The 22,328-nt window shown below is 51.9% G+C and overlaps 1 protein-coding gene across 10 annotated transcripts in view; it reads left to right on the forward strand.

The window, feature by feature from the left end:
* FNBP1 (formin binding protein 1) overlaps nt 1–22,328 on the forward strand; it is a 117,611-nt gene that overhangs the window by 88,763 nt on the left and 6,520 nt on the right. For 3 of the 10 annotated variants that reach the window (XM_054688679.1, XM_037494313.2, XM_054688674.1), the window contains exons 7-13: nt 4,398–4,526; nt 5,374–5,520; nt 9,613–9,810; nt 10,749–10,931; nt 15,963–15,977; nt 18,960–19,069; nt 21,488–21,620. In XM_054688679.1, coding sequence (XP_054544654.1) covers nt 4,398–4,526; nt 5,374–5,520; nt 9,613–9,810; nt 10,749–10,931; nt 15,963–15,977; nt 18,960–19,069; nt 21,488–21,620 — 915 coding nt within the window. The remainder of the gene's footprint in view (nt 1–4,397; nt 4,527–5,373; nt 5,521–9,612; nt 9,811–10,748; nt 10,932–15,962; nt 15,978–18,959; nt 19,070–21,487; nt 21,621–22,328) is intronic. The other 7 variants (XM_054688677.1, XM_054688676.1, XM_037494310.2 and 4 more) reach the window with 4 other exon arrangements.

The following is a 22,328-nucleotide window of genomic DNA, read 5'->3' on the forward strand; positions in this document are numbered from 1 at the left end:
CCCATTCTGACCCCAATCCCTCCCCTCCCACCCCCCCCCCTAAAAGTGTCTCTGGTTCATAGTTTTTTGTTGATTTTGATTTTCACTTTCTTATAGTTATTCATTTTCCTGGTCCCTTATTTAAGTTTTCTAGATTCCTGCTATGAGTGAGACCATCCGGTATTTTTCTTTTTCTTTTTGGCTTATTTCGCTGAGCATGATCCCTTCCAGCACCATCCATGTTGCTGCAAATTGCATGTGTTTATCTTTTTTGAATGCTGAGTAATATTCCATGGTGTATATGTACCACATCTTCTTGATCCAGTCATCTATTTTTGGGCATTTGGGTTGTTTCCAAAGCTTAGCTATTGTAAACAGTGCTGCTATAAACATAGGGGTGCAGGTGTTCTTTGGAATGGATGTTTCTGTGTCCTTTGGGTAAATACCTAGGAGTGGAATTGCTGGATCATATGGAAGCTCTATGTTTAGTAGGTCCAGAAATCTCCACACAGCTCTCCACAGTGGTTGGACCAGTTTGCACTCCCACCAACAGTGCAGAAGAGTTCCTTTTTCTCCACACCCTCGCCAGCATTTGTTGTTGCTAGTTTTTTTAATATGTGCCATTCTCACTGGTGTAAGATGGTATCTCATGGTAGTTTTGATTTGCATTTCCCTGATGGCAAGTGATGTTGAACATTTTTTCATATGCCTGTTGGCCATTTGCATTTCCTCTTCAGAGAAGTTTCTTTTTAGCTCTTCTGCCCATTTTTTGACTGGATTATTTTCTTTGTTGTTGCTGAGTCTCATCAGCTCTTTGCAGATTTTTGTGATCAGTCCTTTATCATTAGTGTTGGGTGCAAAAATGTTCTCCCAGTTGGTGGGGTTTCTCTTTGTTTTTGTTATTGTCTCTTTTGCTGTGCAGAAGCTCTTTAATTTGATGTAGTCCCAGCTGTTTATCTTTGCCTTCACTATCACTGCTTTGGGTGATGTGTCTGTAAAGATGTCTTTGATGTGCAGATCACGTAGTGTTTCGCCTATATTTCCTTCTATATATTTTATGGTTTCAGGTCTTATGTCTAGTTCTTTAATCCATTTTGAGTTGATTTTTGTGTATGGTGTGAGGTAGTGGTCAAGCTTCATTCTTTTGCATGTAGCGACCCAGTTTTCCCAGCACCATTTATTGAACAAACTTTCTTTGCTCCAATGCATAGTCTTTGCTCCTTTGTCAAAGATTAGTTGACCATAAATCTGTGGATTTATTTCTGGATTTTCTATTCGATTCCATTGGTCTGTATGTCTGTTCTTGTTCCAATACCATGCAGTTTTGATGATTATGGCTTTGTAGTATAGTTTGAAGTCTGGGAGTGTAATGCCTCCATTCCCTTCTTTTTTTTTCAGGAGAGCTTTGGCTATTCGGGGTTTTTTGTGATTCCATATGAATTTCATCAATAATTGTTCTATTTCTTTGAAGAATGACATTGAAATTTTGATTGGAATAGCATTGAATCTGTATATTGCTTTTGGAAGGATGGCCATTTTAATAATGTTTATTCTTCCAATCCACGAGCAGGGGATGTCTCTCCATTTCTTTGTGTCTTCTTCTATTTCTTTTAACAGTGTTTTATAGTTTTCTTTGTATAGGTCCTTTATCTCTTTTGTTAGATTTATTCCCAAATATTTGATTTTTTTTGTTTCAATAACAAAAGGGATGGGTTTTTTTATTTCTTCTTCTTCAGATTTATTGTTTGTGTATAGGAAGGCTACTGACTTTTGCATGTTGATTTTGTATCCTGCCACTTTACTGAACTGATTGATGAGTTGAATTAGCTTTTCTGTGGAGTTTTTGGGGTTCTCTATGTATAATATCATATCGTCTGCAAATAGTGATAGTTTGACTTCTTCTTTTCCTATTTGGATTCCTTGGATGTCTTTCTCTTGTCTTATTGCCCTGGCTAGGACTTCCAGTATTATATTGAAAAGCAGTGGTGAGAGTGGACATCCTTGTCTTGTTCCAGATCTTAATGGAATTGCTTTCAGCTTTTCACCATTGAGAATGATGCTGGCTGTTGGCTTGTCATAGATGGCCTTTATGATGTTGAGGTATGTTCCTTGTATCCCCAGAATTTCAAGGGCTTTTATCATGAATGGGTGTTGCACTTTGTCGAAAGCTTTCTCAGCATCTATTGATATTATCATATGGTTTTTATATTTCTTTTTGTTGATGTGTTGGATAACGTTGATTGATTTTCAGATGTTAAACCATCCTTGTGTCCCTGGAATGAATCCTACTTGGTCGTGGTGAATTATCTTATGGATACATTGTTGGATTCTGATGGCTAAAATTTTATTGAGGATTTTTGCATCAGTGTTCATTAGGGAGATTGGCCTGTAGTTTTCCTTTTTAGTGTTGTCCTTGTTCGGTTTTGGTATTAGTGTAATGTTGGCTTCATAGAACGTGTTTGGTATTGTCCCTTCCTTCTCAATTTTTTGGAAGAGTTTGTGAAGGATAGGCACTAATTCGTCTCTGAATGTTTGGTAGAATTCATTTGTAAATCCATCAGGTCCTGGGCTTTTGTTTTTGGGGAGGTTTTTGATTACCATTTCAATTTCGCTAATTGTAATTGGTCTGTTTAGGTAGAACTTGAGCTATTTTAAAAATCCACCAACATCGACTCATTTCTCCAACATAAATAAGGGAAATCGCCGCCCGGTACTTGTTCCTCCTCTTCTCGGGAGCCGAAGCCCGCTCTCCCTTGGATTTTTATCGGCCTGTCTGAGCACGGTCTGTGATAAAATACAGAACATCTTAGAAATCGAGGTCTAGCTGGGAATGTCCTTGTTTGTGTTGTTTTATGCCACGCACGCTCCACCTGCGGGTGGCTGGAGGAGGGGAGGGGCTCGGTGTCGTGGGCACAGATGGAGCGCAGGTGGGTGGCAGCTGCATGCCATGGAGCAGGGTGGCTGTCGGGCAGGGCCTGGGGATTTTGAGGGTGGCTGGGACTTCACCTTTTGGGGACTAGATTAACACTCACCAGTGAACACAGCAGAAGCGGAAACCAGAGCATATGGTCGGGGAGGGAGCTGCCAGGCGCCCCGAAGGGGAAGAAGGTGGCAGCTCAGATCACTGAAGGAGAGCCGTGGGTAGAATGAACTCGAGGCACCTACAGGCCTATGAGACCAAACCCTGGGTGTGACAGCCGCACACGTCGACGCTGTCGCCTCATGTGGGAAGTGTTTATGTGTGAATGGGGAAGAAGATAGAGGAAGCCGCCCCACGCCCTGCCTGGGGCCTTCAGCACGCAGTGGGGCCAGGCGGGTCGAGGAAGTGAAAGCCAGGTGACGCCTCCCCAGAGGCAGGAAGCCAGCGAGGCTCAGAGATGCTGGGCCGGCCGCACCAGGGGCCAGGGCGCCCCCCACCCTGGGTCCACATTTGGCCGTTTGTGTCTTTGTGGTTTAACGCAACACAAACAAGTGAACAAGCAAAAAGTTGCCTTGGTTATATTGGAACAAAGCCCTTTTCCTGTTGTTTTTGGCTCTGTTCGTACGTTTGCCAAGTCACCCACAGGACGAGCCATCTCGTCATCTGGCAGGGGGTAGCTGTGCCAGGTGGGCCTCAGGTGGCGTTGAGATGCCTGAGGTGTTTTCATCCGAAGTGCCAGATGAATGGAAGGTGGGGCGGCCCTGGGGACACTCCCCAGTTTGTGGACGACTTCAGAGTTTACAGATATTTTTGCTTTTTGTTTCTTTCTTTTGGGTGTGGGATTAACCAAAATATGAATTAGAACAAATACATGAACTTTATGATTGTGTATTTAGGAGGAAGGCATGGCAACAAACCACAAAGCAACACTTACACACCATCCAAACCACAAAGAAGGCTCTGTGCTTGCTGCTGCTTCAAGGTGTACAGCAAAAAGTAAACGTAGTGGAAAATTCTAGAACACTCCCTTAGATCAGTGGTCCATATGCCTTGTTAGTTCAGGGACCCCATGGAGAACTGGTGAAAAACATTTGCAAATTCTCCCACATGTCTATAATGTACAATACATAACACACACACACACACACACACACACACACACACACACACACACACACGAGTAGTGGTTGCGCAGGGGCCTTCCAAGTAACAAGTATGTGAATTGGGCCAAAGGCAGACAATAGAGAATGGTGGCTCTTGTGAGAAACTACGAAACAATGCCAGCCTAAGACAATAGAGAATGGTGTGGACTGTGACAAATGGGGATGCACATCCTTAAGAGAAAATGAAAATTCTATGTGATTTTTTTAAAAGTAGCACCTGCGCTGTACACCTTGTTTCAGGGTGATCTGGCCCCTAGCCCCGTTCAGCTTACAGTCCTAGAGTTTTATCACGTGTGAACACAAGGGCATCCTCTCTTTTTTATTTTTGTCCAAAGGCACGACAGCAAGCTCAGCTCCGTCACCAGATGGCAGAGGACAGCAAAGCCGATTACTCGTCCATTCTTCAGAAATTCAACCATGAGCAGCACGAATATTACTACACGCACATTCCCAGCATCTTCCAGGTAAGGGAGGCGCCGCTGCTTCAGAAGCACGTTGCTGGGGAATCGTGGCTCGTGGACCTCGAGTCTACTCCTATAATCCTAAGTTTCCTCTGAGAGGATTTTCTAAAGCACCCGGATCAAGCACCTCCTCACTATAAGCTGAAATATGGCATAACCTCAAGCTGAGTCAGTCGCCTCTGCAGTGCCCAGGCCTGGCACCCACCACCAGGCTCTCCAGCCTCAGGACCCGCTCTCAGGTGGACATTCTGGCTCAAGGGTCCACTTTGCTTTCCAAAATGCCAAGTTAACGTTAGGCTCCGAGCAGCGGTCCCACAGCAGCATTCCCAGGGTTTGAAAAATGAGTTTTTCCCCCCTCTGGATAGTTTTCCTTTTGACTGCTTTGTGCTGTCAAGAATGGAATCAGAAAAAAATACATAGGTGTGTTCTCCCACTCGAGGAATCGCTAAGAAATTCAAGTTCATTTATAGAAAAATAATAAATATTTGCCCCTTGGCGTCTACGCCTGCTGCCAAGGAGAACCTCCACCTGTGAAGGGGCACACAGGCCGTGTCAGCCCTTGTTGGGCTGAGGTGGTTGCCTGAGGACTAAGCGTTTGGTGAAGGTGAACTGGCAGATTGAAGAGGGAGAACGTTCCTGGGCACAGGGGGTGGTGGGAGGGGCACATCTGGGCCCCCTAACGACCCCTGAAAAGTATAAAGCTGGCTAAAGTGGCAGCACAAAAGACATGGCAGATTTGCCGCCTCTGCCTGCTATGAGGCCTGCCTCCTGCCTGACCCTCCTCTAGGGGTAACCAAGCTGTCTAGACACAGCTCCCTGAACTAATTACATGCAAACTCGAACCCTGCAGAAAATACAAGAGATGGAGGAGCGGAGGATCGTGCGGATCGGAGAGTCCATGAAGACGTATGCCGAGGTCGACCGGCAGGTGACCCCGATCCTGGGGAAGTGCTTGGACGGCATCGTCAAGGCCGCTGAGTCGATTGACCAGAAAAACGTAAGCATCGCCTGTTGGCTCTTGATGCCGGAGACTGGAGTTCTCCAGGGCGGCCTCATGCCATTGTCTGGCTGTGTGTAGGGCCACGAGCACTAAGTTAGTTTTTTAGCTCGGCGCTGGGTGTTTCCATTCAGCTCCCAGCTCCTCTGGCAGGGATCGCACGCGAGTGACGCACAGAACTGGACGTTCTCGTGTCCATTAGCCAAGGGGCTTCTCAGACAGGACCCGGTTCCTCAGGGCACTGTCAGCCTTGGGGCCAGGCGAGCCTTGACCTCGGGGCCTGTGGGTGGTGGAGAAGCACCTGCCCCCTGGGGGCCCCTGGTCCCGAATGTCCCTTGGGAGCAGAGTAGGCTGCTGCTGTGGGGCCGGGACCATCCCCCCGGGTTCCCATCCTGGAAGCCTGTTTCTCTGACAGAGTTCATGGACTCCCGGCTTGGGCTTTTTGTCTGACACACACATATTAATCTGCAGAACTGAATGTGAGGAGAGGCCTTTCCAGAGGGCAATAGTAACAGTGAGGTTTACAGTCAAGCTTCAGAGGGGGGCCTCCCTATGCGGCGCCTCCCCACCCCCAAGGCTCCTTTCAGCGTCAGTGACTCTGGCCTTGGCTGCAATCTTGGAAGCCCGATTTTAGTCCCTTAGGTGAGCAGCCCAGAATTTTCATTCCTTAAAATTTCACTTTCAAAAAGATTCTGTCTGAATGACGGTTTCCCTTTACCGTTTGCTCGGGGCGGCGTGAGCCCTGGATCTGTCGGCTGAGCCTCCCTTGGTGGCGCCTCCTTTTCTGCTGTATCACAGGTGGCTGCTGTTCACCCGCGACGCTGTGTTGCACGTCAGAGGGGCTGTTCTGCTTCCGCGTCTTAGGGGCTGGGGCAGCTTGGCGCCCACCTGGCCACCCTCCTCCTGCTCCTTCACTAGATTCTCGGAAAATTGCTGCTCTGTCCCTCCCGCTGGCCTCGGCTCCTCCACTTGGTCCTTTCCCGCGGGCCTTTGGGGGCACCCCACGGCTGAGCTCTTTCCTCTTGTCTGCGCACCGCAGAGCATTCAGCCTCTCTCTGTCCTGCGCATCCCTTCACCCTCCCGCCTGCCGCCTCCCTGCTCAGGGCGGGCCGAGTGTCCCGTCCACGCGGACCGGAGATGTCCCTCCAGCTCAGCACATCCGAAATGGAGCTCCCGCCCCTCCCTGGCAGGGTGTCTTCACTGTCCCCGGCACAGCGTTCCCGTCTTTCCAGGGGCTCAGATCTCAGTCTCCCTGGAACCTCCCTTTCCCCCCATGTCTGCGTCAGCTTATCAGCCAGCCCTGCGGGCTTCAGCTTCGGACGCCAATCAGAACCGACCATTTCTCACACCATATTGGTTTTCCTTGAAAACGCCAAACAACCTTGCCTGGAAGAGCCCCCCACGGCACCGGCCTGGGGCCTTCCTCACCTCCTTCGCCGAATGAGAGTATATTCCGTTTTGCTCTCTTCTTCGAGAATCCCAGCTCGGCTTTCTGAGTCTGGTCAGCTCCTCCTTCTTTGCTTCCTGTCCTCTTCCCAAACTTCCTCGCTATGTGTTGAACGTTTTTCCAGTGTCTTTGCCATTGCAGAATCGGTTCTTGGCAAAGGTAATTACGAGCTTGCTGCCTTGGTCGTAGGTGTTTTATTGCAGTTTTCATGTCATGGTGTCTGTTTTATTCCTGCCTGGTTGTGGCTGTTTCGTCCCACGGATTTCACGTGGAGGAAGCGGAGTGTGTGTTTATCCCCTTGTTGGTGAGTGGTCCCTGGACACTCATTTGGTTCAGTCCCTGTCGATCGTCCTCCCAGAGCCACCGGAGAGAGTCGTCCGCCCAGAGAGGCCACGCCTGGCCGTGCCCCAGGGCCCTGCTCTCCCCTTAGGCCCGCCCTGTCCTTTTTATTGCTTGCCCCTGCATAAGCTTTCCTGCACCGCCAGGTAGGCCCTGCTCTGGAGCGACGGCAAAGTCAAGGAGCACATTCCTCAGAGCAGCAGAACATGAGCACACTGGGAAAAAATCAAGTAGGACGGTGGGGCACAAAGTGCCAGCGAAGCCTGGAGGGGCGATTTACTGTCACTCTGTGAGATAGGGTGAAGCCCCTGCTCCCACACCCTCTCCCCAGCCAGCCGGACGCCCCTCGCCACTGCCTGCAGTTTTCAAGCTGCACGGCCACTTAAACGCCAGACTGGTCTGTTTCTATGAGGTGTCTGAGCTCACATCCGCTGTCCCCAAGAGCAGGCGGCCGCCTGGTGGCCAGGAACCGCCTCGTGGGCCTCGTCTGTGCGGCAGCCGAGTGTCTCCCATGAAGCTGACCTTTCCCATGTGAACCATGTCTCCAGGCTGAGGGTCCAATAGGACCCAGCTCCTCCCAGTTCACAGCCTTGACATGAGACCTGGAAGCCCCTCTGGGCCCCTGAACCCCAGGCCATGCGGAAGGGCCCATGCCGCCCCTAAGACTCCTCCATCGTGGGGACCCTGGAGGTTCCAGCTTAAACAGGGCCCCCCCCCACTGCTGTTCAGGAGGCTGGAGAGTGAAGCCTTTACCTGGGTGCTCACGTGCCCCACTTAAAGTCGGGGTTCTTACCAAGAAGAAAGGGTGATGGAGTATTGGGAGGACTGGAGACTGTGGCAAAATGCACATTAAGTGATAGCAGATGAAAATGTGGGCTCCTGGGCCTCCCCGGTGGCGCAGCAGTTGAGTGCTGGGTTGCAAAGCTGCCCGCAGCTCTGCAGCGCTAGTTCGATCCCTGGCCGCTGGGCGAGGGTCCCACATGGCGCGCAGACCTCTCCTGCTGCCCGCTGCTCCCCTCAGCAGTGTGCTTCGTCACTCTGCCTGTTCTGCTCCCCGCTCTGGCTCTGGTGGATTCTCTCACCCTCCCGTGCTTCTGACTGTACCCAGTGCTTGTATAAATAAATAAATAAATAAATAAATCTTTAAAAAAAAAAAAGAAAAGAAAAGAAAATGTGGGCTCTTGTTAAGTGGAAAACATTCCAAATTGTTTACCCTGGTAGCTTTTGTGCATTGAGTTAGTATGTGGTTACAAATCACCTGTGTTTTTATATACCAGTCTGTCTGTCTATCCATCTGTCTGTCACCCATCTATCTTCTGTATCTATCTATCCATCATCTGTCCATCCATCCATCTACCCATCTGTCCGTCCACCTGACACTGGTTGTGATTCCCTTTTGTATTTGGCTCTACCACCTGACTCTGCATCCCACCATGTTGGCCCTGGACCCCAGCAGCAGCACACCGGAGTTGCCATTCGGCCACTGCACACCAAGTTGAGGTTTTTACACAGTTTCCCCAGGCAGCATCCGGGTTCTGGGAACACAGAGGAGGGAAAGGAGCAGCGCGCTTGCCTTCTCGTGGAGGGAAGGCTGAGGGCACTCACAGGAAAGCATGTAGTCACGTCACTCGAACCACAGTGAGCCAGGCACGACAGGAGACTGTCCTCTTCCTTTTGACTGTTTGCCCTGTGGCTTCCAGAGCTGCTGGCAGGAGCCAGATGATTTTTTTTAAGATTTTTTTTTAATTTATGCATACAAGAACTGGGGTGCAGGCCAGAAGTGTGGGTGGAGGTGAGAGGACTCACCAGAGACAGAGTGGGGAACAGAACAGGTGGATCCACTGAAACCCACTGCTGAGGGGAGCAGCGGGGAGACAGGAGAGGTCTGCTGCGCCATGTGGGTAGCTCCCTGGCCCAGGAGCGAACTCATGTTGCTCAAACTCATGCCAGAGTGGCTGGCGATAGCTTGGTAGCGCTGAGACTTAACCCCTGCGCCACCAGGGAGGCCCAACGGAGATTTTTGTGTGGCTGTACTTTTCAAGGGAGTTACATAATATTGGCCTATTTTCCGGCTTTTCACAGATTCATTCTTAATCTAATGTTTTTCTAACTAGAGAACCAGTTATGGGAAGGTTCTTCAAACCTCAACCAGACATATCATGCTTGTGTTTTACGAATTATACTTATCCTTTCTAATGATAAAAAAATCTGGGGAAAATTGTTCTAACTTAAGGAAGCTTTCTTAGAATTCTTTCAGGGTGCCAGTCACTCGTGGCCTGCATTTGAATGCACTTGTGTCATTGCAGGATTCCCAACTGGTCATCGAGGCCTATAAGTCGGGGTTCGAGCCTCCCGGTGACATTGAGTTTGAGGATTATACCCAGTCGATGAAACGCACGGTGTCTGAGAACAGCCTCTCGAATTCCAGAGGAGAAGGCAAATCGGAGCTCAAGTTCGGCGGCAAATCCAAAGGAAAGCTATGGCCGTTCATCAAAAAAAATAAGGTACTGATGGTTGAACTGCGTGAAAGGAATTTGGCAAAGTGCAGACATTTGGACTTTATCGTTTAGTCTTTTAAAAAAAGATGTTAAACGTGTAGTTTCAGAATGCAAAAAAAGTAAAACAGCTAGTGTGCTCTTTCCTTGGGAAACTATTTCTCTCCGGTGGCGGGCCTAGGCCATGGCCTCTAGTCTGATTTCCGGTGCCTACTCACCCGTCCCGTGTCACCCGCTAACGGTTACTGACCTCGGCTGCTGTGCCTCTCGCCTGTCCCCCCCCGACGTCCTCGACCCGTGCCCTGGACGCGGGGGAGCGGCTGTTTCCTTTGGCGTTTCTGTCACGTTTTATCTGCCTCGCTGGTTGAAATGGTCTCCCCGGCTGATAACTTGGTTTCGAATTCATGTTAACATGTGTCTCCATCCACATTTTTCCATTTTCTCTCTGTAGCCTGCCCCCCACCCCGTGCATGATGGAATTAACCCGGGCGTAGAATGGGATCGAGGCAACCGTAACGCTTTAACCTCAGAATCATTTAATATTTAATTGTAGAGACTGTCCTGCTGTTTCCACAACCTTAGCGCTGAGGGCTTTCCTTTTTGGTCCCATCGAGCTCTGTCAGTTCAGGTGGTTTAGAAGTACTGACCCCTCTGGCTTACCCGGGTTTCGAGGAAGTAACGGGTAGTTTGCATGGGGAAATCTGCATGAGCTTGTGGAGTGTTTCTTGCTTTCCTGGTGCCGCCTGACCTACTAAGAGGCTTCCTCTCACCCCATCCTCATCGACCATCTCCTCCACGCTTTCTGTTGGACCATGGCCTAAATATTTAATTGTTTGTGTTTTACTTGCTTTGGATTTCAAATATTATTTGATGCTTATTTTCGTTTTGTGTCTTATTTTCTCGTCTCTGATTTTTTACTCTGTCACTGCACCATCTCTTACACACAGCTTATGTTCCTTTTAACATCCCCCCATCAGCCCCCCCCTCCTCCCCCTGCCTCTGCCTCACCCTCTGCTGTTCCCAACGGCCCCCAGTCTCCCAAGCAGCAAAAGGAACCCCTCTCCCATCGCTTCAACGAGTTCATGACCTCCAAACCCAAAATCCACTGCTTCAGGAGCCTAAAGCGTGGGGTAAGTCCTGCTGCCGAGTCCTGTCTCGTCCGCGCTGCGTCGCATGTTTGGCAAAACCTACTTTGCTTGCGAATGAACCCAGGGTGTTTCCCCTAAGATGAAACAGTCAGAGCCCGGGATTCTTGCTAGCTGGGAAGGTGACCAGCGAGGAGGAAGAGGAGGCAGGATGGGCAGAAGGAAAGAGAAGGGAGCCGGGCCCCAGTCCTTTTGTCTCTAAGACAATTTGAAAGGACTTTTCTCCACTTCCCTTGGGAACATGGAATTCATAAATATTATACCTTGAAGTGACCCCAAAAAATCTCAGAGAGAAACTTCGATTCCATTTCTACAGCTAGTGACATAGGAGATGAGGAATTGGAAGTTGCTGTGTAGACAGGAAATATTTGCTTCATCATCACTGGCAGCGTGTGTGAGGGGGACCCTCAGCTGTGCCCGGGGCTGGAAGGGAAACGTGGCGAGTCACAGCGGTTCCCTTAGCTATGGGAGAGCGTTTGTGAGAGGTCGACACAAGATCTGCTGCCTGGAGGCTTCAGCAGCGTCTATCTGAAAGGGTGAACTAATAAGGGCCGACACTCGCAGGGGGCCTGTTCTGTGCTCATTTCCTTTCTTTCGACCACCCTGGGAGGCCTGAGGACTGTTAGGATTTCCTTATTTTATTGATAAGAAAATTGAGGCTGAAAAATATGAAGTCAGGAAGCAGCAAAGCCAGGCCTGCCCCTGGCCTGCAGGCTCTGGCTGCCTCCCTCCTGGGTGATAGCGGCCTTGGGTTTGCACTCAAATCCCAGCGCCCGTGCTTACGTCGCAGGCTTCTGGAATTTCTCCAGCAACCCAAAGTAGGTACCAGTCTGGCTGAGAAAAACAGGAATAGTCCTGGGCAGCTTCCTGAGAACACCTGAGCGGCCAGTTTAGACTAAACTGTCCCAAAATATTTTTCATAATGAACACAGAATACGTCAGCAGAGCCAGCCAGCGTGCAGGGTGGTGACAGGCCCCGAGGCCTCGCCTGTCTGGAGGGTGTTGTAGGCCTTCAAGTGGGTGTGTTCTTGATTTCACCTTCCCCTCCCTCTGTAAGAAAGAACGTAGACACAGAATAGATAGCTCAGTTGTTAGTTTAGATAAGAAAGAACATAGACAAAGGATAGATAACTCAGTTGTTAGTTTAGATAAGGAGCAACCCCGCCCTGCCCTTCCTTTATAAGCTGTGTTCTTTGCATAAACCCTCAGAATACAGCTGGTGGAATGATCTCATTTTAAATTTACCCAGCACGTCAGGTCAAGAAGTAGAAATTTAATTTCCTAAAGGCGTCATGAGAGCCGCTATCAGAAGGCAGAGGATGGCTGTGGAGCGGGGGGGATGGGCATGGGGCTCTTCCTAGCACCCCCACCCCACCCCTGCCAGCTTTGAAATGGTCCATCCTCTCGACTTCATTGGAGAAGGCCCCACACAGGACAGGGTGTTCTGGCTGAGCCATGAAGTGTTAGATTAACGGTAGGCAGTGAACCCTCCCCTGCCGCTCCGACACCTTTACGAGCTCTCGTTTACACTCATGATAAATGTCTCTGTGCTGGCTTCTGGAAGCTCAGCGTGGAGGATGTTAACTATTCATGATTATGCCCAGCGTGTTGGTGGGTTTATTCCATTCTCGCAGCGTCACCCCCATCTGCTAATTGCAGTTTCTGCATACGTGTCTCATGGCCTCTAAGTGTTTAGCCCAAGACCAGCGAGTGTCTGCTATCAGTAAGGGTAAGGAAAAGGAGAGAAGAGATGTAAGATCCTTTTAAACAAAGGATGTTTTGATGATAAAGACCATTTTTTTTAACTATAATTAGCAAAATGAACCTTATTTCTTACTCCTCTAATGGAGCTCAGCAAATGACTGCTTCAATAATGTCCTAAGGGTGAAAAAGTCCCGTCACCTGTTGATGGGCACGGTCCCATTTGCTAGCCTTTTCTTCAGGAAACAGCAGTCCTGTAAAAAGGGGGGGGGGGGCGGAGAGAGAGACCAGTGCAGGAAGGAAGAGAAAGGAAATGCATCACAGAAGTAAAATGAGGAGTTTGGGGGAATGAAATGGCTCTTGAACCAGTGACAGCTGGGAGGTGCGTGGCTGGAGGCCCCACGCCTGGGTTTTGTGCTATTTGCTTATATTCTACTTTTTAACTTTTAGACGATTGTGCCAAAGAGGGGAACGTATCCCGAGAGGATAACAAATCTCATTTCAATGTCTTTTAATCGATCATGTTTTGCTGTTTTCAGATCCAGTTCTCACGGTTTGTCTGTGTTCTCAGAGCGTGTGGTCTAGTGCACGCATGTCTTAGCTAAACTGATTTGGTTGTTGTCAACTGATTTTTTTTGTTGTCAATCACTGACATTGGTAAGGAAATTTGGTTTCGCTGAACCTCTAAGGCCGGGTTGGCTCTCCCGGCCTCCCTAGTCCTCGCTGCGTCTACACGCGCCCAGGGAGACGAGGCGGTTCTGTTCTCGTCAGAAAGAGGCCGCGGCCGCGTTCTGGAATTAATTCTGTGGGAAGATGCCACGGTCTGTGAGCAAAAGCTGTTGAAAATCCTTTCCGTTGTCAGCTGTTACAATCTTACGGTTCCTTTCATTTTATTTATCTCACCTTGTTCTCCTCCCGATTGTTGGCAGACTCACTCTTTCTGTTTTCACAAAGAACTCATGAAGAGGACAATAGGGAAGCCCACGTATGCTTTTGAAGCTAGGGACTATGTTGTAAGTTTCCCTGCCGCGGCCAGGTCGTTCAGTCACGACACAGGCACTAACCCGCTGCCAGCGCCAAGACTGGGGACCCAGACCCTGTAGGCTCCCCCCCGCCCCCCGCCACCGCAAAATGAAATTCTCAATTGAGACACCCGGACACAGGAGAGCCTGTGGGATACGCACCCGGCCACGGGCTCCTTCCTTCAGAAAATGTGCTTGGAAAACGGAACCCAGGTTTCCAGCAATAGTGAACTCCTCCAAGTGCCACTGAGCTGCGCTTGGTGTCCCCAGCACCCCCATATTTCAGTGATTGTATATCACCGAGGTGTCTGAGTCTAAATCTCACCCCTAAAACGCAGCCGTGGGGCTGGCCGCGGGCAGACGACCTCGCAGGCGGCTGCCCAGGGACTCGGCCACACACCCTGTCGGTGACCCACGGCCCCGGGGAGGCTTGAACTGGGAGAAACAGAATGGATAAAGCACGAGCCAGGTCAGGGAGCGGGAAAATGCCTCCCGGGCGCCTCCCGGGCCTCCCAATGTGTTTATGTCCCCTGTCCCCTTTCTTGTACTGAGGTTAGTACCTGTGACGGCCCAATAACACATGGCCCCGCCGGCTCTGTGCCCCTCATGTGTTATTGACACGTGTGGCTCCCCGACCCCATAACTGTCGCCTGCCACTGACGGCTTTGCGGTCCCCAAGTGTGCGCGAGCTCTCCCGGCAGGTGCCCAGGCGTCTCGCCCTTCATGCTGCAGCTGGCTGGCCTGACCCCTCAGGGCCGGACACCAGTCTGTGTTGGTTGGGAAGCGCCCCCGATGCTGGGATGGCGCCTCCCACCGTGACCCATCGCTGTCACCCCAGAGCCCAGAACTCGGCGTTCCCCGTTTCCACGGGGACTGGCGCTCCATCCGAGCGACTGGTTTTCAGGATGAAGCGGGCGTCAGCCGCGCGAGTAGTCAGGACTCCGCGTCAGGGACGCCGAGGGAAGACCAGGCGTCGCTCAGGGAGGGACAGAGCAGACAGCGTGCCGAGTTCAGACTCGGTTCTCTGTGTTAGCGGCGCTGAGAAAAGCGCAAGGAGACTTGCCGAGGACAGTGCTTTGGAGGGCAGGCTTGCCAGGCTCTGCTCGCACCGTCAGTGTCGTCTCTGAGCAGCCCCGCGCCACGAAGGGGTCTGTGCGGAAGCTCGCAGGAGGGCCGAGGAGCCCCCGCTGCCCCGGACCTCCACCCACCTGCCACTCCTGGGCCCCCCAAAGTTTTGTGTTTTGCTGCTTCTTCCCTTAAAACTCTTCTTCCCTCCTTGGGACATTTTCTTTACAAGCTTACTGCCCCTTCACAAAGAGGCGCCGACTGAGTTAACCTGTAGGGGAAGATTTTATTTAACTGTGGTGAAGGATTTTGAACACCCTCTCCTCATGGCAGGGCTCTGTCCCCTACATTTTTTGGACCCTATTACCAGCACCTGCACTACCGATGGCCGCCAGCCAAGGAAACGCACATTGTCCCCTCAAAACCCCGCTACACAGCCGTCGGTCTCACCTGCTAGTTTGAAGAACCAGATGTTTCCCTTTGTTCCCCACTTGGCGCTGCCTTGTCATCAGTTTTGGGTCCACCTGATTGCTAGACGCACGCTCCTCTCCAGCCCCCGCAGGGTGCAGGGCCCTGCTCATTATTAGCCAAAAAGCCGCAGCAAGGAACACCCCGTGCGCTCCTTGACGGCGATCATCTCCTACAGTAACTTTCAGAGCAGCCACTCCTGGGAACTCCCCACACTGTGCCGCCCTGGGAGGCTCAGAACAGAGCCTCCACTTCCATCCTGGTCGCCCACACACCCCTTTGCCAGTTTGTCTTCACATTTAGGAAATGCCAGAGTTCGAATAGATTCGATTTTTTCAGCTAAAAGGATTGCTTGTACGTCGTGGAAGTAATTGCCTTTCAGACTCTTTTAGGCTGCCCAGAACATTCCAGGAGAAATGCAGTGACCAAAAGCCGGCAGGATTCCTTGTCTTTTATAATCATTATCTGTCACGACTGCAAAGTCGTGTTAGTTCAGTGCTTCTAGGCTGATGTAGCTGACCCAGAACTGCAAACCAGGGCCCCCCGCCATTTGAATGTTTGCTCTGGCAACATGGCAGCTAAAGAGGGGTTCGGTAGGGTCCAGCCCCCCGTGTGAGCTTCCGCACAGACCCGCTACCGCCAGTTCGCGAGCGGCAGGTGAACGTCTGTGTTATGTTATAGCGGGGACTGCGAGTCGCTGCTCTTCTGATGTGTTTCTGTTTCTCTCCCCTTCTCTCCTCCCCTGGCATTTTACGCGAAGCTTTCTCTCAAGCTGGTAAGCACAACTCCCCCTGCATGTCCCGGGCCTGCGGAGGCCTCTGGTGTGTGTTTGTGGGTGCTGTGTGTGGTGTGTCTCTGAGCTCCCTGGACTTGCCTGCCCCTTCGCTGCTTTCATGGGTGTTTCTTCATCTGCCCTCGGGGGTGCAAAGGTCCCGAATCTCAGCGGTGATCTTAATGTTCCTCAAGAGCTAAGAAAATTAACTCTTAACCCATGCTTTGGTTTTCTTTAATTACGGGAGCCTTAAGAGGATGATACGCTTTATTTAAATATGATCCTAAATATGAAATATCGGGGCCTGCATTTTGAATAAAGGTAAATTGAATAATTGGGAGCTGCTCCTTCCCAGGAGTCTAAAGGGTGATGGAAATCCCTGGGGGGCTTGCCAGAAGGATGCCAGCCTCAAATCAGGCGAGAATCGAAACCATCCTGAAGGTGCCACTGAAACACGCGGCGCCTTGTGCCAAGCTGATTTGAGAACGCACAAGGTGATGTTAGCGAAAATAGCCTCCTAAGCCTTTCTAAAAGTATTTCCTTAGTATGTCTTAGTTTCTCCTTAATTGTCTAGCCCTAGTAAACAAACTAATCAGCATATTTATTAAAAGAAACTCTTAACCTTGTAACCCGTAACTGTACTTCAAATATGCGTAAGCTACGTAGTATTCTCCCACACGCCGGCTGAGAATATTCTGGAATGATCTGCAGGGGTAAACAGACAATTCAGCCGGGAGTAAGGTCAGTACCACGTGCACTGTGGGGGTGACGGGGAATATTTCAGGGAAACACTCCTCTGAGTATCGACACGTGCACATTCATCTTTTCAGCCCAACTCAGTATTTTTGGCAACGGACCCAGCCCTAGAGAATATTTTATACAGTTAAACGTTTCTTAGATGGGAGAGAAGATCCCATGAAGAGTCCTGTGAAGGGCTTCTGCTGGAAGGAAGGCCATGTGGGTGCCGCAGGGAACACTCGGGGTTCTGTCCTGAACTTTTTGGCGGAGGTGCCGAGCAGCGTAGCATAAGACAGGCTCTCTGTTCAACATACGATCCCGGAACCGGCCGGTACTGAATCATACCGTTGTTTTGAAGCTAATACCAAGTGTTGCACAAGATGGTTTGTGAAGCCTCAAGAAGTAGCTGGTGCTGGGGGGCGGGATGGGGGGCTCGGGAGCAGGTGCTCGACTCCTATCGGGTGTTGGTCCCCGCCTGGAAGAGCAGCTCCCATCTCTGGTGTTCCCTGCTCCATACCTGGTGCCACCGGGATGGCCAGTCCCTGCACCGGGGGCCATTCCAGGAAGTCTGTTCTGACTCAAAGCTAGAAATAATCCCCTCAAGGCAAAATGAATCACAGGGCAGAGCATTGTTTAATAGAATCGAAGCATCAGCAGACAATGGGGTGAAGTGACCTTTTAAGAACTTTCCAGAAACCTTGAGTTTCTTTGGATCTAGAGGAAGCTGCTGTCCTGAGTCTCCCACAGCAACGAGAAGTTGTCGGAGGCATCGTCCCTGAGATTGGTTTTGATGACGCAGAAAAACACAGGGGACCCCACCTGCTGGCCCTGACTGAGCAAAGAGAAGTCATTTATTTAGTGTTTCGTCCTCACTTGCTGTGTTGCTGGGGCCCGACCGCGCATCACAAGTACGGGGTGTTTTACGTACAGATTTCTCTGCCGCTGTTGCCACAGCGCTGCCCCTCTGGACAGGCCAGACCCCCTCCCCGCAGGGGAGCCACTCACCACGTGTGGCTATTGACATTTTAGTGAAAACCTAAATTTAAAAACTCACGCCCATGGTCCCCTGGGCACATTTGCGTGCAGGGCTGCCTTCCGTCTTAGGAAGCCCGTGGAGGGTCCTAAGTCCACTGAGCCCAAGAACAAAGGCGTGAGCTTTCGGGCGGTGACGAAAAGGAGTGTGTGGAGGAACACAGCGGAGGCTTCAAGTATCAGAACACGGTCGTCTGTGGACGAGAAACCCGGCCTGGTTCACGCTGCAGAGGAATTCGCTTTATTGGAAGCAGCCTCGGAACTTGGGTCACCAGCCCCGCGGGCGCTGCTTGGCACCTCGGCCTCGATTCTGGGTTGACGTTACCTGGGTCCCAGCTTTCCCAGCCTCCCCCAGCCAGCCTTGCCCTTGTTTACTGCGTTCTAAGGTGAAATCTCTCCCCTGGCTCCCTGGCTTGGCCCTGGATTTCTCTCTCCTTATGAAATCAGCCCCACCAGAGTGAAAACGTCCAGCAACCACAAGGAACCAGAACTTTCTAACAAGGAAGCAACGTCTGGAACCTGGACATTTTCAGCTTACATCACATGCACCGCTGAAAGCTAGCCCTGCCCCGAGAGGGAATCGGAGGCCACAACGGACTGAGCTGGACTGACAGCGGCCGAGGTCTCCTGCCGGGGGGAGACTGACCTAGGCCGGGTGTTCTGAGATTACCCTAAAGATACCAAAAAGGAATGACCAAGCTCTTCGGGGGGAACACAGGGGATCCTCAGGGAGCAGGGGAGCTCGACTCCCATCAGTCCCTGGCCGGGGATGGGAACCCTTGGCCTCAGCCTGAGTGGAGACACAGGAAGGAATGCGCAGCCCCGGGAACAGCAGCCCAGGCATCTCGGCTGTTTTAAATGGAGAAAAACTTCCTTAAGCTTCCGCGTTGCCTCAGGCACTGACGGCCTTGAGGGCTCAGTCTCCAGTGGGTGCTCCTGGGCCAATCGGGTGTTTCCTGCCCTCTCTCCTCCCTGCCTTCCCGCGGGCGCGTGGCCAGCAGAGACGGCCTGTGAAATGGCCGTGGGACTCGCTGTTTGCATGCACCGATGTTGCCTCTCAGCTGGGTGCCGTGGGAAAAGCTTTGTTTACTTGGTGGAAATGCAGCAGGCGCCTCATCCTCCTGGTGCTGGGGGACTCTCCCTGCAGGCTTTCTTGGGTATCTTTCTCCAGGAGCACCGTCAGGCTCCCTGGCTCATTTATATTTGCCTCTGCAGGGTGCGTCGCCAGAGGATTTCAGCAACCTCCCCCCGGAACAGAGAAGGAAAAAGCTACAGCAGAAAGTCGATGAATTAAATAAAGAAATTCAAAAGGAGATGGACCAAAGGTAGAGTGGACCGAAATCCGGGTTCCTTCTGGGAAGACGGGGGGTCCTAAATCCGATCATGGCCCAATGCGGGTTGTGACTGTCATCGGGGGTCTGCTGGGTGATGTCAGGCCTGCCTAATACAATAGGTTTTACTTGGGGTTTGGGGAAACAAAATGCCTGTCGTGAGTGTACAGGTGAGTCCTTTTTAGGTAGCAGGGAGGAAGAGAAAAGTAGCAGGACTTCCCCATGTCCCACATCCTAGCTTTGGGCCCAGTAGGTACCTGCCTTTCTGTTTGAGTAGTAGAACTCGACCTTCCTCTGGGTTCTCACAGCTTCTTGCCTGTTATCGGGAGCGTGGCGGTGCCAGCAGGTAAAGCCCAGCACGGCGCGTTATTCACGCCACCAGCCTTTCCAGGCCGAGTTGGCTGCTCTTAAGAAGGGGCTGCACCGGCCCCCACCCCTCCTGGATTTTCTGAGCAGTTTTCTACATTTGATGCTAGAGATAGTAGGGCTGGTGTACATGGGGCGGGGGGGTGGGTAGGCAAACATTTGTCTTTCCCATGCCAAACTGTATTACCTTGACATCACTCAGGAGACACTTGCTGGTGATCCTGATGGAAACCCTCTGTCCCTCTCCTTATCGCTCCCCAGTCAGTGAACTGGTGAGTCACTGACTTGAGACTTGAACTTGACATTTTCTAATAGAAAACCTGAGATTTTTATTATCCACCTGCAGACCGAGCGAGTGGTGGTCCTGCGTAGGGTTTAGTTCTAAGGAGCCTGGGGTGAGCATCGGGCCATGTGACAAAGGCGCAAAGCTGGTGAGACAGTCCAGCTTACAGACATGCGAAAGGGAAGTTCTTCATTCCTTTACCTCTGCCAGAGTAACTCCTGGAAGCTGCTCTATAAACACTGCTGCGACTTAGGAAAAAGAGGAGCACCTGTTATTAACTTTGTTCTCATTTGGGCTTAGAAATACACTTCACGAGGTCGTACCTCCCAAATCACGCAGCTCCGTGAGTGAGAGGCAGGTGGATTCAGTTGGAATCTAAGACAAAGAACGGTCGTCACTAAAAGAACCGTCGTCACTATTAGTTGCAGGAGGCACTGACGAGCCCCAGGCCGGCCAGCTCCTGGGAGGATTCCCGGCTGAGAACAGGCCTGACCGACTCCAGAATCCACCCTCTCAGCGACTGAGAATTTAGAAAAGTAGGGAATGGAGAGAAAAGCTTTGCTGAGAAGGGGGCCAGTAGCTGGCAGCATAGCCGTGAAGTGGAGGGGGGCGCTCTGCAGCGGTGGCCGTGCCTTTGTTGCAAGGACACTTACGCATCTATCAGGCGCCTCCAGAGCATCTGCTGTTATGGTCCGAGGCCCGCGGGTTAGGGGCGGGGAGACCTGCACTGGGGGGGTCCAGCGAGTGAACAGGAAGTTTGAGCCCTGGGGCTTCTGCCAGGAGCTTCCAGCGGTGGGAAGAGGCTCAGTAATACCAGGCGGGACACTGGCAAGTGGTCCAGGCCCTGGAGGTAAAAGGAGGTCGAGCTCGCCAGGGGCCAGGGGGTACTGGGGATGGCGGGTTCTGATGGGGACTCGGCGGGGAGGGGTGTTGGAGTGATGGGCTCCGATGTCAGGCGCAGGCAGGGGAGGTGAGGACATAGGGCCATTCCCTTCCTGCCGTGTCAGCATTTTCAGTTAGACTCTCCCCCACGCCCCAAAGGATGGTCTGGTTTGCTGGTCTGTGCTGCACATGGGTGTAGACTTCCTTGTGCTGGGACACTTCAGAGTTGCCCCCACCTCCCAGCAGACCTTTGGTCTAACTCCGCACACCCTGCTGGGAGTCCCTTGAAGCTGGGGTTCACGTTCCTTCAGCTCTCTGGCCCTTGGGCCAACCCCCAGCACCCGCCCCCCCAGTCCAGGGATGCCCCTCAGGCAGCTGAGGGTGGGCTTTCCAAGTCTGGTTTCCGGGGGCTGTGGAGTCTGGGGTCTGTAGCTTTGAGCTCTGCACCCCGTCAGCGAGGCCCCCGAGGGTGCAGTTTACTAGTGGAAGTGGTGTGGGGTACAACTTGCAAAGCGATGAGCTGTGCCTTCGGGTACGGGACCCCCAGGGCGGCGTCAGGTCTGCTTTGGTGCCAGCAGGTTGGGAGATCTCTGGGGTGCTTGTTTTTGCTGTTTTTTGGGGCCCAGGGCCGGGCAGCATCAATTTCTGTTTCGTGCTGAAGACAACAGGGCGCTCCCTTCAGAAAACAACGGGATTTTCAATGTTGGGTTCTGGCTCCACAGACCCGGGCGGAGGAGGGGTTCTTAGAAGCGTCTTCGAGGAAACGGGGGTCCCTCCCCCTCCAGCCCCCACACAGCGACCCCCTTCCACTCTGCATTTGGGGCTGTTGGAGGAGAGGCCCCCGGCCCGCGCCCTCCGTGACCTGCCCGTTCTCCTTTCAGAGAGGCCATCACGAAAATGAAAGATGTTTACTTAAAGAACCCGCAGATGGGGGACCCCGCGAGCCTGGACCACAAGCTCGCGGAGGTCAGCCACAGCATCGACAAGCTGCGCCAGGAGGCCCGCAAGTTCGAGGTACGAACCGCGGTGTGGGGGCCGCCTGAGCCCGGCCTTGGGGCGCCCTGGCCCAACAACAGCCGGGCCCTCCACTGAGGGGCGTCCCGAGCTCGCCGTCCCCGACGCGGCTTCGCTGTCGCCTTTGCTCAGTGCTGATGTTATGCATCTGGGGTGCGGGGTCGGCTTCGCCTCCTGCTGATGGAGGACGCAGTGGGGGTGTCCGGCCATCGCAGGGAACCACAGACACAATTTAAGAAATCGGGGGAACACGGCTTTGGGCTTTTCGGGGTCGGCGTGAGCAGGTGAGAGGGAACCCACGGGACTCGCGTGAAGAACGAGGAAACACACGTGACGCTTGTTTTTGGAGCAAGCCTCGGAATTAGACAGAAGGCTTCTCTCTGCCCCCCCCGCCCCCCAATTTAAGGCCTCGGAGTCATGAGAAATTACTGAGCGTGTCGATCAGTAGGGAATTTCCAGCGACGACGGCTCCAGCAGCTCCGCTCCCCGCCCTTCCAGACCGCCAGCGAGTTAGGCTTGAGTTTTTAGAACCTCCAAAGGCCTTTCTGGTCAGTTTTATTTTTGCCTTTTTTACACCATTTCCAACGCAGCTGAAGACAATCTTATCTGCTCTCATTTCCTGGCTACGTGTCCTCAGGACGGAGGAGAAAGGCCCCTCCCTCGGCAGCGGGAAATCTGGCTTTCAGGGAGCCAGCGTCCCTGCAGCGC

Source organism: Talpa occidentalis, unplaced genomic scaffold (genome assembly GCF_014898055.3).
Source record: "Talpa occidentalis isolate TD23 unplaced genomic scaffold, MPIMG_talOcc4v2.1 talOcc4.7, whole genome shotgun sequence".
NCBI classification, from domain to species: Eukaryota; Metazoa; Chordata; class Mammalia; order Eulipotyphla; family Talpidae; genus Talpa; species Talpa occidentalis.